The following is a 14,316-nucleotide window of genomic DNA, read 5'->3' as shown; positions in this document are numbered from 1 at the left end:
GTATCATTGACCATTCTTGTATTGAGCTGTTGATGAAAACTTGAACACTTTGTCAAATTTAAACATTTATATAATAGTTTTTAGATGGAAGCTTTAATCAGCTTGACTAGTCCTTTTCCCCTCTCCCAAACACTCGGCGCATATGCAAAACCCACTAAACCCGTAAGAAACGCCCATGCACTTTCATCTCCAGGTAGCGGAAAGTCCACAGGCCTAGGGATAGTCGTACGAATCCACGAAAATAATCTGTCCTTGGTTATGGCTTTAACAGAGCATAAATTGCGCAAACCTTCTTCGCCGCCGAAACGTCCATGACCACTCGCTTTAACGCCGCCAAATGGCATGGCTTGATTGAGGTAAAACACGCCCTGTAATAATTGAGCTTGCAAGAATGACAAAAAAGACGATACCAGGCTCACAAAGTCGTTGATAGCCACCATCCCGCATTCCAACTTTTCAGCCACGCGCTCACATGCCAGCCTGTCTTTGCCATATACACCCCCTCCTAGACCAAACCGACCCATATTTAGCCATTCAACGGCTTGATCAACATCATCATAAGGCACAACAGTCATGACTGGTGCAAACAATTCCTCCTTGGCAATGTTCATATCCATAGTGACATCCACAATCAACGTCGGTTCGAAATATGCTCCTTGCGGATACTCGCGGTGACTGTACACTTTGCCACCGGCGAGGACTCGGGCTCCAGACGTCACAGCGGAAGAGAGCAAGGATTCCAACTTGGGAAGGGAAGCATGAGATATCAGAGATCCAACGTCTTTACCAGGACGAAGGGCTTGGACCCGGGGGGTTAGGATCTTGATAAAAGAGTCATATTGAGAACGATGGATGAGGAATAGTTCAATGCCGATACAATTTTGCCCAGCCTATGTGTGAGTCAGTATTGATTCTCTTTTTACATCTGCTTGTTTGAAACGTACGGATTGACTGTAAAAAGATATCAGATATGGGTAAATTAAATACAACAGATCACTCACAACGCTCCACGCATCCACGTACTGGCATAAAATTCAAGATCTGTTCCGGGCATGATAAATGCAGGGTCTTTACCACCCAATTCAATACAAGTTGGTACCATAATAGCTGCAGCAGCGGCAGCTACCTTTCTGCCAACTGACTCACTACCAATGACTTTTTTTTTGAAAAAGTGTCAGCATGCACAACATATCATCTAATAAGCTAGACTCGCAAGTTATGTGTTTAAACAAAGGGTTGCGCGTGACCTTTTCAGCGCCTTCAGGTAGACAAACCACAAGTTGAGCGACGTTTTGATTCAATCCACAAACTCTTAAACACTCTTTGATGCCACCCATAAACCATAGCGAGCTCCAAGCGACTTGTTCAGAGCATTTGATGACAATCGTGTTTCCAGCAAACAAGGCTGCGAGTATAGGCGAAATAAGATTGTGGAAAGAATAATTCCAAGAGACGAGTGCCAGCACTGTCCCGAGTGGGTGATAGTGTACTTGAGAGACCTTATGGGCAAGCAGCAGATTTCCAGCCCTTCTAGATGGAGTCAGGCATTTCTCACCATGATTGATTAACCAGTCGATTTTGCTTAACGTAGTCAGTATCTCGCCAAAGACAGCATCAACATTCGTCTTTCCTGTGTCCCGGCAGGCAACAGCGACTATAGAGTCCATATCGCGAATAATCCAGTTACGGATGGTGCGTAGCAAGAGACGTCGTTGAGCAAAAGTGGTAGTACGCCAAGAGGGGAATGAACAATTCGCAACAGTGATTTGTTTAGCTACTTGTGCATCAGAATGCAGAGGAAGAGTTGCAAGATGGTACTATACACGGTCAAGTCGGGCTACAATGGTAAGTAGAGATTACTTACCCCAGTGGATGGATCATAACATGTAATGCACATTTCCCTCTTCTCAACAGTATTAGCCTCGAGAGGTAAAAGGCTATTATCCTCTGTATGAGCAAAGAGGCCTGGACGTTTGATAATCTTTCCCTTCCATGTCTGATTTGCTTCCTAGAATGCTAAAATCAGCCATGCTCCTCTCTACTCTAAACGGCATACCTTGGGTTGGACATACACAAAGCTCTGAACATTCCTCTCGTATCTCCACTGTCTAGCCTTGCTGATCCATCCAGGAAGTTTTAATGAAATTAGCAAGAGAGCAATAGTCAAGTTGAACTTGTTTGAAAGATTGTAGATGGCTACCCATATCTGAACCAATGTCAATGTTGAGAGCCACGTCAAGAAAGGTTTCAAAGGTTCTGGAGACGAAAGTATGCTTTCTAGCATATTAGATTCTAAACCAGTTGACCTAATTACTATGTTGCAGAAAAAAAGAGAAAAAAAAAGAAGAGTTCTCAAATTCTCAAAATTACAAGTATCGTCGGATGAAGCCCTGTGCCTGAATAGTAGTCATTCTTGTAAAAATGAGATGGAAATTTGAACTTTGCGTCTTTTTGTAAGAAATAGCTGAAGAAAATATCAAAGAGTACAAATGCAAAAGCTGCAAAAGAATCAAAATACAACACCATCACCCTATCACAGTAGATTCACAACATGGGATTCAGACCCAACATACCCTGATCACCTTTCATAGACTTATCTGTTGGACTCCATCTCTTCCAATCTCGCTACCAAGTCATCCATCGCATCTGTCTCCTTTGTTTGCGATCTTTCATAGGTTTGAGTTGGGTCGGTCTGGGTCGTTGAGGAGAGCTGATTGAAGGTTTGGGAAATGGAAGAGCTCGGTGTGTGAGATGATTTCGGAACGAGGACTGAAGAAGGGTTGTACCCTGGGGCAATCTTTCGGATAGCATCTCGCCTTTGGTTATCTTTGTCAGACTACTTGAAGCGATTTTAGATTGTTCAGATAAATGTTACCTACTCTTTCTGTTCTTCTTCTTCCTCCCTTTCGTGTAGTATTTCGGCACACTTTGCTCTCTTTTGCGAGATGGCTTCATGTGGAGATGGATGGAGATTGAGTACGTGATCTTCCAGAGTAAACGGGTATACAAACTAGAGTGATATCAGAAGGGAGCCTAATGATCAAGGAAAAGACTTTCATAGGCTGTAATGTCTTCTGGCAAGGGATGTATATCGTTTGGAAGCTCCACCTGTCAATCTGCTTAGTCGTTACGGTCGCTGAAATGATCAAAGACATACAGGCTTTGGCAGCCATAAAGATGGAGACTTGACCAATGGTACAGTCGCTGCAGCTGCGTATTGCTGAGAGATTGGTCCTATATCCAACATTGGCGAGGATATAGTTGAATGGTCAATCAAAACATACCTATGTCTGAATTTGACAACATTGTAATTGTGAAATGGTTGTATGTTAGAGGTGAAGAATAAGGCATTATCAAATCACGTGATTTTGGTGGTTTCGAAAAGAATTACATCTTTGAATTGCATCTTTCATTTCTCATTCTTTGTTATTATATGAACAACTTTTTAAGAGCAGCAAGACTGGCAAGATGACGACAGAAACATCTCATGTGTGTTTAATAGATGAGAAGAGCGAAGCAAGGGCTGACAGGGCGATAGAAATCTGCCGACCCCAATATTCGGCTGACAGAAACACTGTGTATTGGTCTGCGTCGACGGTGATTCACTTTTTTAATCTCATGGTCACTCGCTCAAGGATTAAAACAGGCAAATTGTTGGATCGTTGAACGTAGCCATTGCTACTGCAGCGCTTATTCAGAGCGTCGTCAGAAGCGCGAGATATAGTACTATCGACGAATTATTGGCTTTAATCAAGAGCGTCGGAAGAAAGCTCATTGATGCCAATCCTAAAGGTTTGTAATATACGGCGGCTTTGTTCTTCAACTGAAATAATTAACGTGGATGAAATTGCTAGAACTTGCCGCTGCCAACATTATTCGTCGAATTCTTCGTCTCATTCGTGAAGAGTACCGTGCCGCTGCAGCAACTCATATTGTCTCTGCTCCGAGCTCAATTCCCTCCACTCCCTTCATGGGCCCTGTCACACCTGGGTTGAATGCGCCTCTCGATCATTATCTTAGTACAACCCAGCCATCACACACTCAATGCTTTCCCCACCATCACCTTTCGCGTCAAACATCATTATCCAACTTTGTCGCCATGAGGCATTCAAGAGCTCAGTTGGAAAGAAGTGGTGGTGGAGAGGGATATTCTGCCAACACGATCAACCTCTTTTCTGCATCAGCTGTTGGCAAAGGTTCGTCCGGTGCTACCACTCCTAGGGTTGACAGCGAATCCGAGTTTATGAAACAAAGTGCCAAATTAAAGCCGCTTTTGATTCAAGCGATCGAAGAAGTTGTCGATGAACTGGAAAGTACACATGAAGATGTTGCCAAGGGAGCAAGGGAACATGTCCATTCCTCTGAAATCATCTTGACAATGGGTCATTCGAGAACTGTCGAAGCGTTTCTTAAACAGGCGTCCAAGGACCGGAAATTCACAGTAGTTGTCGCTGAATCTGCGCCATCCTACTTGGGCCACTCTCTCGCTCTGTCTCTTTCTTCCTTTGGAATTCCTACCATCATAATCCCGGACTCATCTATCCACGCTCTCTTACCAAGAGTAACCAAAGTCATCCTTGGTGCGCACGCCGTCCTCGCCAATGGTGGTCTTTTCGCTCTTTCTGGCTCACTTGCTTGTGCGCTCGCAGCAAAAACGCATTCTACACCAGTGGTTGTTACTACAGGACAATTCAAGTTTGCACCAGCCTGGAATCTGTACCACGAATATGGAGCGGTGGATTTCCAGGGCCCAGGTGCTGTGATTGGGGGACATGGCAACGGAGGAGGTGGTGGAGTTGAGGGGGTCGAAGTCGTTGATCCTTATTATGATTACATCAGACCTGAGTTAGTAAACTTATTTGTGACGAATGAGTGAGTAAATATAACTTGGGTTTGACCATTGATTTGTTGACTGATATCCAACAGGGGCGATCACCCACCATCGTATATTTACAGGCTTATCAAGGAAGCATACGATGATGAGGATCTTGAACTTTAATCCGCATTATAGTGTATAGTATCCATGCATAAATCATTAATGGAGTAGTTTAACTGTCCATTCGGGTCAAAACCCTTCACTCATGTTTCTCTCTTAAGCGCTTCTTTTCCGCCCACTCGCCGGCAAATTCGAGCCCTTGAATGAAGTAGGGCAAAACAATCCAAGCTCCCGTTATGAACAGTACAATCGTCACAACAGCCGGTAAAGCCGTCCAAGGTAGTACATTGAAGAGCAGAGGCTCAAGTGTAAGGTTCAATGGCGTCTCGAATTGCTCATCATTCTTTATGAGCTCGCGCCTACCGGCAAATATATGGGAGATGGAGGAAGGAAACAGTTCAAAAAAATGAGGGTAATGAGGAAATCTTGGTGATAAGAGGGCAGCACGTATAACAAAGTAACCCGGAGACATAGGGCTTTGTAGTGTCACTCTTGTTGGAGACTAGTCGGTCATCAGTGAAGCTACAAAAGTCAGTTTTAATCAACCTACAGAGCCGGGCCATGAAGCCCTTAGTGTCCATGCTCTATACTTTTGATCTTTCTCAATACCAAGCGCAAGCCACTTTTCGGGGGCCGTATCTGTCAGATTCAACCTCAGCGTTTCATATGGCGATATTCTATCTCCAGACAATCTTCAGTGGAAGCAGCTATATTGTACGCAGATTCAACCTACGTTTGGATAAGGGAATCTAATGGAGGGTAAAGAGTGGGATGCGAAGGTAAAGGGTGACGAAAATTGATAATTTCAGTATCTGCGTAAGCAATTAGGATGCAAGGGAATGATATTAAAGCTAGAAAGTACTTCATTGTGGAAATTGAATATACAAATACACTTGACAATTGTAAATACAGCTGAAGAAAAGAGCGGAATCAAATTTGTTTATTATCATTTATTTCTTTCATCTTCAACATTTAACTTGCAGTCAATACTTGATCAAACACTTGAAATGGACGCAAGATCACTGTTACGGGCAAAAAAGGCGGAGGCTAAAATTGTCCATCCATATGCAAGCTACACAGCTGCTGGTTCTCTCCGTTGCTCCATCTGTTCTGTCCCAGGTATGCCTCTTTGCCATATTCTATTTATCACAATTTGCTTCCTGACAAACATCAATAGTAAAGCAATGGGATGCCCATCTGCTCACAAAACAACATCGCGTCTCTGCTGCTCGTGAAAAAGCTGAGAAAGAGAAAATGGAAAGAGCAAAGAGACCGCGTCAGGAAACTACAGCAGAAGGCTCTTCAAAGCGTCAGCGAATACATCCAGAAGTGGAAGAAGATGAAGGACAACCGTCTCAATTACCTTCTGGTTTTTTTTCAGCAAAGAACAAGCCCGCTGATACAGATGATGTGATAAAACTAGAAGCTTCACCTGTGGATGTGGCTGCACCTCCGGCAAAGACTGGTGACACTGAACTAGACGATTTCCTTGCTTCTTTGGAAGAAACCACTCCTGCACCGACAACTTCTGCGCCTACCTCAATAGCATCAAAGAGAAGATTAGCAAGTTACAAGGCTGTCGATGATGAAATTGTTGGTCAAGCTGTATACCAAGCGGCCCCTGTAATGAATGCGCCTGCAACGAAAGAACAAGATGTAAAGATGGAAGAAGAGCCAGAAGAGACGGAAGCTGAAAGACGAGAAAGGTTGGCAAGAGAAGAGAGGGAAGAGATTATGGCTAGGCTAGAGGAAGAAGAGAGAGCACAGTGAGCGTGTTGACGGCGTTGTCATATTGATCATAACTGACCCAACCGCTATCCCTTAGAGAAGATGCAGATTTGAGAGTGATGGCGTTAAAGCAGCGAATGGAGATGATCAAGAAACGGAAGGAAGCAAGGGAGGGCACCAAAAGCAAAGACAAATCAGCCATTACCAATGGTATATAGTATCGATATGCAACCTTTGCAGAAAGCTTCGCTGTTGTTGTTGGCCATTGTTTTTTGCTGAATAGAGAAGGAGTATTTGTGAAGCCTTGTATAAAAGTACCATAAATAATTAATGCTTCCGCAATGTCTTTTTTTATTATTTGGCTCGCTGCATTTAGAATTACCTTTATTCTCTCTTTCTTTTTTTACTTGGACACAAGCCATAATAGATTGTGAAGCAGCAACTCTTCCAACTATTTCAACATGAGCAAACATACCAAACAAGCAGCAGAATAACACCAAGGTCGTATCAAAGAGCCAAACATGGGAAACGGCCTCTCCAGTGCTTTGAATCCCGCTGGAGGCAGGGGGGTCAGTCTGCTATAGTAATAACCATGGGCGGGCTGAACATTTTAATAGGTAATATCAATTCCAGATGGATATACAACACCGAAATGGCCATCTCTTTACATTCCAACTATAGATACCACAGAGGACCAGCAAGGAATCTTTCTCTATGAAGCCGAAGGTAAATATGAAGATTGTTTGTCTTCTTCACTTATGAACTTTCACAACAGCTATATGGCATTTCACACTTTATTGGTCTCTGCTTCTACTATGTTCCCTCTTCCTCGTCTGCGCACTTCTGGCCTCGTTCACACTATTTCTATCGGCAATTGTCTTTCGCCCTCGTGCTCTCTTGTATCAGTCAGGCAGTAAAAAAGCAGCCTCTTCTGCGTCAGATGCGTCGCCCCCAGAGACGCTTGATCCCTCATACCCTCATACACAGTTATCCGCCCCTTTGACCAGGCTTGCCGTTGAGAGACTCAAACGTAAACGCCCGCCATTTTGGCCAATCCTGATCCTACCAATAGCAGCAGTCATAATAGCGGCACTGATAGCTGTGGTTACTGGAACTGTAGTTGGGTTTGCGCTGGCAGCGATATATTCAGGAGGGGGATTTAGCATGTCTACGTGAGTGCTTTTTTCCTGGTTGTATCAGAAACTTGGAGATGGACAATTAAACTGATGGATCTGTAGATGGGTTCCGTTCCTATGGGCATTAATTATCCCGCTGGTTCTGATTATATCGTGAGTTCTATTGCTGCTGCTTTTGGGAAATGAGTCAAATACTAAAATTCTGTTACTGACCTATGTTACAGGAGCTATTCCACTCTGACAAGTATTTTATAGTGACCGTCGTTCTTTACTTGTCAATCATTGTATCAAGACCTTGCATAGCTTGCATGAGGAGCTTTACTCTGAGTCCTATTGTTTTGACAATTCTTCTGGAATATAAGAATATTGATCTTTGGCTTTGGCTCCAACAACCAACAAGATGGTTGACTATCTGAGGTCTTTGATTTTGTATCAATAATTTATCACAGAATGTCGACGACTTCGATATGATAAATCAAATATGACCCTTGTTCTTTTTCTCACTTTCCTTCTGGTACCTCCTTTTGCTTCATTTTAAGTACAGGTGGGATTGTCTGACACATTTATACGATGGGCAAAGACGGCACTACCCTTTTTAACTTTCTTCATGGTATATGGAGCAACCTCGATATGTAGCAAAGAAATGCTAATCTGGATAAGAAAGACAATGGTGTTTATACTAGTTCACATCAAAACTTTCGTTGTTGAGCGATGACTGACAATTACAATAACAACCACTAAAACCCATCAAGTCGTGTGAGCTGACTGGAAGAGGCAGCAATCTCTGATGGTCGTTGAGATCTGTGTGCATATTTGTAGTCTTGTATTAACCAAGACGGATTTTAAGTCACAGCACCTGCATGGCAGTGACTTGCAGTCTGTGTCTTTCCGCTATTAAATACATGACTGAGATGCCCCCGAGACATGAATCGGAACATGAAAAAGAACTACTTTTACACCTCGTACAGCCTGCTTCACACCAGAATAAGTTCCATGTGTTGCTTTTGGCTTCACATTCCTACATACAATTATGCCCAAGATTATAGCCAATCACAGTGTCCCCTATTTTGCCGTATCTACTAGCATCTCGTGCTCTTCTTCTTTTCGTGATTCTTCTTTCTTGGTCTTTGCTACAGCATCTTCTTTCTTCTTTTTCACTTTGGTCACTTGAAAATTTAAAAAGGAGTGACGTTATCAGCCTCTTAATATTTTCTATTGGCAGGTCGTACGACTCACTCTCTCGGGAGATGATGTTGGTATTCATGTATCCCTCTGGGAAACAATCATTGATTTTTTTATACAGTCTACTTTTAAGAGCCTGTTCAGACCATTCTTTACCTGATTTGGCTCCCATCACGTTCCATTCTCTGCACCAATCCATTGAATAATCAGCAGTAATTAGTAACAGAGGGCAGAGGCGGAAAAAGGTAACGTACATTCCCTTTTTCACCAGCTCCACTAGCTCTTGATAATTCTCAAAGAGTTGCCAGAACACTTCACGCATCTCCGATGTCCATATAAAGCGTTTAACAGGTTCAGATGGGCGGACATCTTCTTTAAGTGTGGCAACTGTATCTCCTGTTGCTGTTGTAAGAGCTATTCCGGATGTTGATGATGGCGTGGGGTTGGCAGTAGTAATTGTATTAACAGAGTTGAGAATATGGCTGAGATTATGATTGGAATTGACACTAGACGCTTCAGGAGTAGAAGAAAAAGGGTCTAGAGGGGTGGATGTCGGTGTAGGTAAACCATTCCCGTTTGGATGTCTCTCGTCTATTTAATTAATCACCAACGTCTTCCGCATAACTTAACAGAAGTGAAGATGGATTAAACTCACCCCAAACTTGGATTTCTACTTCCCATTCTTTTCTGCTTCCCTCATACTTTTCCACCCACCCTTCTTTATCCTTGGATACTAATTCTTGGAACTGCCGAATCCCTTCTTCTTCACAAGCTTGAACCCATTCAAGATAACCATTATAACACAGTTTCGTTGTGAGCTTCTGCTCGTACCTATATTAGCTCTGCATCTACCTTCGTGAAGGGACATACACGAAGTGTGAATTCGTTGTAAGGAAAGATACTCGGCAAACAGAGAAAGAACCCTTTTTCCATACCGTCCTTCTCTGAAAATCCAGTGAATAAACCATGCTGATATGCCATACGACCTGCATTCTCAAGCGGAGGTTTGAGGTGTTCAGGGAACTTTCCTTTTGTAGCATGATTCCAATTGTCTATCGTGGCCATTTGGTGTTAGCATCATGTTACATATCAGAGGAAAGCTTACGTTGAAGAGATAACAGACGCAGGACACGCAACGATTCGGCTACTGGAGGAGGCATGATGTTATAAGGCGGAAGATATCTCTCGTCTTTACTTGCATTCTTGAATAAAACTCGGTCAACAAGAGGTTGAGATTCGGTCAACAGATCAGATTTGGTTGGAGATTGAGTGATAGGTAAACTTGATGGCACTTTTGTAGATTGAGAATGAGTAGCAAACGACTGATCCGACTCACGCTCAACATCAACGACCTCCGTTGAATTTCCGTTAACCCCGGCCCCATCTGTTTTCATTGCTTTAGCTTCCTCTTCTTTCCTCTCTCTGAGAGCGAGAGTCAGCGGTTTCCGCGGTTCGGCATCTTCCTTGACCTCTGCACTACCACCAGTGATACTTATCCCAAGACCAGCAGACGATCGCGGCCTATTCTGCTGGCTTTTTGGCTTTGACTGCGTCTGCCGTCTCTTTATGGGAGATTCTTCCATCAACTCAAGCGGACCCGAATGGACAAAGAAGCCTTCCTTTTTAGGACGTGCAAAATGCGTTGGCGCATCAATCATTATTTCGGAATCATCAATAAACGGGTCTTCAAGATCATATTCTGTAGGACGCTTCTTTTTCTTGGCTTTTTTCTTCTCTCCGTATTTTTCTTCGAGACGTCGAGCGATTTCCTCAGGATCTTCGTCACCCAGACCGAATATCCCAGGAGCTGGAGGCACAGCCGGAGCGTCAATGGCTGTACTCGTCTTTTCAACACTGGAATCGCCTGCTGCTGCACCTTGCATTTCCTCTACCACACCAACACCCCAAGCAACACATAGTCCTCTAGCCCTCGCATCTTCCAATATATTCCATTCCAAGGTTTCCCCTTGAGGCAGCATCTCATGCTGCAATCTGATTGTCTTCATAGGTGGTGGAGGTGGTGGCAGGTCTTCATCAATTGAGGGTGAACGCAGCCGTGCCCGCTTCTTTTTCTTGGGTACAAGGACATTGGCTTCCTCCTGTGTTGATGTTTCCGGCGGCGCCAGAATCGTTTCTTCCACAAGAACTGTATCAGCGCCAGCAGGAGAAGCAGCAGCTGGCTTTGGTGACGCTGGTTCTACCTTGACAGTAGGCGGAAGAGAGAGACGGGTAGGCGCATTAGGACCATCTATAGCGATAATTTGAGGTGACCCTTCCAAGTCTTCACTCTCTTCTCCCTCACTATCCTCCTCTTCCTCTTCTTCTTCTTCCTCTTCCTCTTCCTCCTCCTCTTCCTCCTCATCACTTCCCGAGTTTTCTTCGACCTCACCCTCACCCTCACCGTCGTCTTCAGTGACGTCTAGGTCGTCTTGGACGACTAGCTGCGCGTCCACATCCATATCATTCGTATACAGAGTGGTGCCAAGTGATTCCGCCAAAATGGGAACTTGCATGCTGATAAAGAAAACTATATTGTAAAAAGAAAGTAAAAGAAAGATAACCAGGCCTCTCCACGTGGGTTGCACGTGGCTCCAAGATGTCATTAATTACAATTCATTTTTAAGTCAATTTACTGTAGGCACATGAATGCGTCACTGAGTTGTGCATGCTAAATACTATGTAAAAATAGGATATACATATTGTTAAAGTTGTTGATACCGCAAAACTAGCACTGGTCATGCATCGAAATCAAGTATCTAAAGAAATCATATCTAATCATTCAACCTTTATCTATCATCCTCAAAGCCTATAATCCCGCGGGGTTTTAAGATTGGCAATGTGAGGTCCTTGCAGTTACATTTACTCCCATGTTCATGTCAAACTCAGGGATGTAGATGCCAAGAAGTGCATTTGTTCTTGGCAATAAAAGTTTAGAATCACTATATTAGAGACGACCTCATTCTTGACATTCTTCTTGCCACCTTCCCAGATGCAACAACCGCTCCTTGCATCTGCTCAAAGTCCTGGTCAATCACCACAACGTCTATCAGACTCAAGCTTCATTTCATACGACGAGAAAGACCCAATGTATCATAGCGGCCCCTCCGACAGGTCCGCATCGTACTCTTCAGTGTCTTCAGCCCAGCGGCTAGGTCCTACAGCAGCCTTGGTTGTCCCAACAAAACCTTCTGTTCCTGCCGAGGGGTTACCATATCAAGCTCAGCAGCAACATACCAGCCAGTGGGAGGACAACGACGACGACTTGGACGATGAGCTGCATACATTCAGCAGCGCAGACCAAAAGGACTTGAATCCCCCTTTTGACATTACCTCTTGGCGTGGCTGGGCCAACTCCATCATGCTCGGTGTTCTTGCTGCGGGCGGGATCATGCTGTTTGCAGGATATCCCATCTTGTCGTTTTACTATGGTGACAACAACGATGCTGGCCGCAACACGGCAGGGTATAATCTGGGAGGTATCAACGCCAGCGGACAATACCCCGAGATAGCAGGGCTGCCTAGTCTGATTGATAGAGATACGCCAGATTGGGCTTTCAGGCGTACCGGCCAAGATGGGAAGGAGTGGGTTCTCGTGTTTTCCGATGAGTTCAACCAGGACGGAAGGACTTTCTTCGAAGGTGATGACCCGTTCTGGACGGGTATGGATATCCATTACTGGCCGACAGGTGATTTCGAATGGCTCGATCCGTCAGCAGTGACAACAGCCGACGGCCACCTTGTCATTACCATGACACAGGAAGCCATTCATGACCTCAACTTCAAGTCGGGCATGATTCAGTCTTGGAACAAGGTTTGTTTCAACAAGGGTGCTCACTTTGAGTTTTCGGCAAGTATGCCTGGCGAGACGTCCGTCGGTGGGTTTTGGCCTGGTATCTGGACGATGGGTAATTTGGGAAGGCCAGGATATGGAGCCAGTACAGAGGGAATGTGGCCGTACACGTATGACTCGTGTGATATTGGCACATTACCCAATCAAACATATGTCAACGGCACTGGACCCGATGCCACACTCACTACCGGTCACGAGGGGAAGCCCCTCTCACAGCTTCCAGGCCAGCGCTGCTCGTCATGTACGTGTCCAGGGGAGGATCACCCTGGCCCAAATGTCAAAGTCGGTAGAGGCGCGCCAGAGATTGATATTGTTGAAGCCCAGATCATCCTCTCTGAAGCTCGAGGCGAAGTATCGCAGTCGTTCCAAGTTGCCCCCTATGATGATTATTATCTGTTTGACAACAATTCGAGATATGTCCAGCAATATGACACCGATCTGACTTACTGGAACACATATCATGGTGGGCCGTATCAACAGGCCGTGTCGAGCTTGACAAGGTTGCCGAGGAATATCTATTGGAATCAGCAGGGGGAGAATAAGCAATTCACAGTTTTCGCCATGGAGTGAGTTTGTCTCGATTTTTGTCGTAAAATAGTTGATAACATGGACTGTAGATACCAAGCCTTTCCAGAAGCGCGTGAGGAGGGGTACATCACTTGGTGGGCAGACAACAAGACGAGTTGGACCATGCATGCCGATGCAGTTAAAGAGAACCCCAGGACTGCTGTTGGGAGAAGGATTATTCCAGAGGAACCTATGGCTATGGTAAGTTGCTGAAATTGGCGTTACAAGTAGTTGATGGTTTTGTGTTTGAAAGATTATAAACCTACACATGTCCAACAATTTCCAAGCTGTCAATTTTGCCAACCTCATCTGGCCCAATTATTTTAGAATTGATTATGTTCGAGTGTACCAAAGACCAGATCAAATTTCAGTAACCTGCGATCCAAAAGGTAAGTTTTGGTCTATCTTTGGATAAAGTTGCTTACGGATGATTGCGTTCTTGACAGACTATCCTACTGCAGATTACATAAATCGCCATCCAGAGGTGTACTCCAACGCCAATTTGACGACTTGGGCCCAAGCAGGTGAGTTTGATATTGGCTGTATTTGTACTGGTCTTTGAATATGGCTAGAGATAGTTGGGCTCTTTGTTGACGATGATGGATAGGATACACGTTCCCCAAGAGTTCAGCCAAGGGAGAATGCTGACGAATCTGCCATCTTTTTGTCGACCCATACATCGCCCATCCCTCTTACAATCTGGCTAACATACAACGGTCAGCCTTTCCCGTTCGATATAATGATACTGCTCAACATTTCTTGCATTGTTTCTGTTTATGCCATCATGCCATTCTTCACAAAAATCTATAAAAGAAACATATGTGAGCGTTTGCAAGGAGGACAGGGTTTTGGGACATTTACATGAGAGTTTTCTCCTTGCAAAAGCGGACGCTGTTTCATCAATTAGAAAAGATATT

General features: G+C 44.3%; 8 protein-coding genes across 8 annotated transcripts; 4 read left to right on the top strand and 4 right to left on the bottom strand.

Moving 5' to 3' along the window:
• Nucleotides 1–80: 80 nt before the first annotated feature.
• Nucleotides 81–2,284, bottom strand: L203_102657 (uncharacterized protein; the record flags this gene model as incomplete). Its single annotated transcript, XM_066212078.1, has 7 exons — nucleotides 81–368; nucleotides 420–890; nucleotides 945–951; nucleotides 1,002–1,155; nucleotides 1,214–1,817; nucleotides 1,865–2,008; nucleotides 2,057–2,284. The coding sequence occupies 7 exons, from the start codon at nucleotides 2,282–2,284 to the stop codon at nucleotides 81–83; spliced, it is 1,896 nt and encodes a 631-aa protein (XP_066068175.1).
• A 309-nt stretch (nucleotides 2,285–2,593) lies between these two features.
• L203_102656 (uncharacterized protein) lies at nucleotides 2,594–3,306 on the bottom strand (the record flags this gene model as incomplete). The annotated part of the gene is made up of 5 exons (XM_066212077.1): nucleotides 2,594–2,816; nucleotides 2,880–2,985; nucleotides 3,054–3,108; nucleotides 3,158–3,234; nucleotides 3,285–3,306. 5 exons carry the CDS (start codon nucleotides 3,304–3,306, stop codon nucleotides 2,594–2,596), a joined length of 483 nt encoding a protein of 160 aa, XP_066068174.1.
• Nucleotides 3,307–3,468: 162 nt separating this feature from the next.
• L203_102655 (uncharacterized protein) lies at nucleotides 3,469–4,999 on the top strand (the record flags this gene model as incomplete). Its single annotated transcript, XM_066212076.1, has 5 exons — nucleotides 3,469–3,489; nucleotides 3,539–3,597; nucleotides 3,647–3,792; nucleotides 3,855–4,872; nucleotides 4,927–4,999. 5 exons carry the CDS (start codon nucleotides 3,469–3,471, stop codon nucleotides 4,997–4,999), a joined length of 1,317 nt encoding a protein of 438 aa, XP_066068173.1.
• A 76-nt stretch (nucleotides 5,000–5,075) lies between these two features.
• L203_102654 (uncharacterized protein) lies at nucleotides 5,076–5,803 on the bottom strand (the record flags this gene model as incomplete). The annotated part of the gene is made up of 3 exons (XM_066212075.1): nucleotides 5,076–5,438; nucleotides 5,487–5,613; nucleotides 5,670–5,803. The coding sequence occupies 3 exons, from the start codon at nucleotides 5,801–5,803 to the stop codon at nucleotides 5,076–5,078; spliced, it is 624 nt and encodes a 207-aa protein (XP_066068172.1).
• Nucleotides 5,804–5,943: 140 nt separating this feature from the next.
• Nucleotides 5,944–6,882, top strand: L203_102653 (uncharacterized protein; the record flags this gene model as incomplete). The annotated part of the gene is made up of 3 exons (XM_066212074.1): nucleotides 5,944–6,055; nucleotides 6,114–6,702; nucleotides 6,762–6,882. 3 exons carry the CDS (start codon nucleotides 5,944–5,946, stop codon nucleotides 6,880–6,882), a joined length of 822 nt encoding a protein of 273 aa, XP_066068171.1.
• A 303-nt stretch (nucleotides 6,883–7,185) lies between these two features.
• L203_102652 (uncharacterized protein) lies at nucleotides 7,186–8,055 on the top strand (the record flags this gene model as incomplete). The annotated part of the gene is made up of 5 exons (XM_066212073.1): nucleotides 7,186–7,233; nucleotides 7,282–7,390; nucleotides 7,440–7,836; nucleotides 7,903–7,953; nucleotides 8,025–8,055. The coding sequence occupies 5 exons, from the start codon at nucleotides 7,186–7,188 to the stop codon at nucleotides 8,053–8,055; spliced, it is 636 nt and encodes a 211-aa protein (XP_066068170.1).
• Nucleotides 8,056–8,862: 807 nt separating this feature from the next.
• On the bottom strand, nucleotides 8,863–11,495 carry L203_102651 (uncharacterized protein; the record flags this gene model as incomplete). The annotated part of the gene is made up of 7 exons (XM_066212072.1): nucleotides 8,863–8,966; nucleotides 9,037–9,167; nucleotides 9,237–9,573; nucleotides 9,638–9,803; nucleotides 9,853–10,034; nucleotides 10,088–10,273; nucleotides 10,319–11,495. The coding sequence occupies 7 exons, from the start codon at nucleotides 11,493–11,495 to the stop codon at nucleotides 8,863–8,865; spliced, it is 2,283 nt and encodes a 760-aa protein (XP_066068169.1).
• Nucleotides 11,496–11,971: 476 nt separating this feature from the next.
• L203_102650 (uncharacterized protein) lies at nucleotides 11,972–14,047 on the top strand (the record flags this gene model as incomplete). Its single annotated transcript, XM_066212071.1, has 5 exons — nucleotides 11,972–13,398; nucleotides 13,450–13,600; nucleotides 13,653–13,788; nucleotides 13,846–13,923; nucleotides 14,007–14,047. 5 exons carry the CDS (start codon nucleotides 11,972–11,974, stop codon nucleotides 14,045–14,047), a joined length of 1,833 nt encoding a protein of 610 aa, XP_066068168.1.
• Nucleotides 14,048–14,316: the final 269 nt, after the last annotated feature.

This window comes from Cryptococcus depauperatus, chromosome 3 (genome assembly GCF_001720195.1).
Source record: "Cryptococcus depauperatus CBS 7841 chromosome 3, complete sequence".
Lineage (NCBI taxonomy): Eukaryota > Fungi > Basidiomycota > Tremellomycetes > Tremellales > Cryptococcaceae > Cryptococcus > Cryptococcus depauperatus.
Note: the sequence above shows the minus strand (reverse complement) of the source record. Positions and strands in the feature narration are given on the sequence as shown.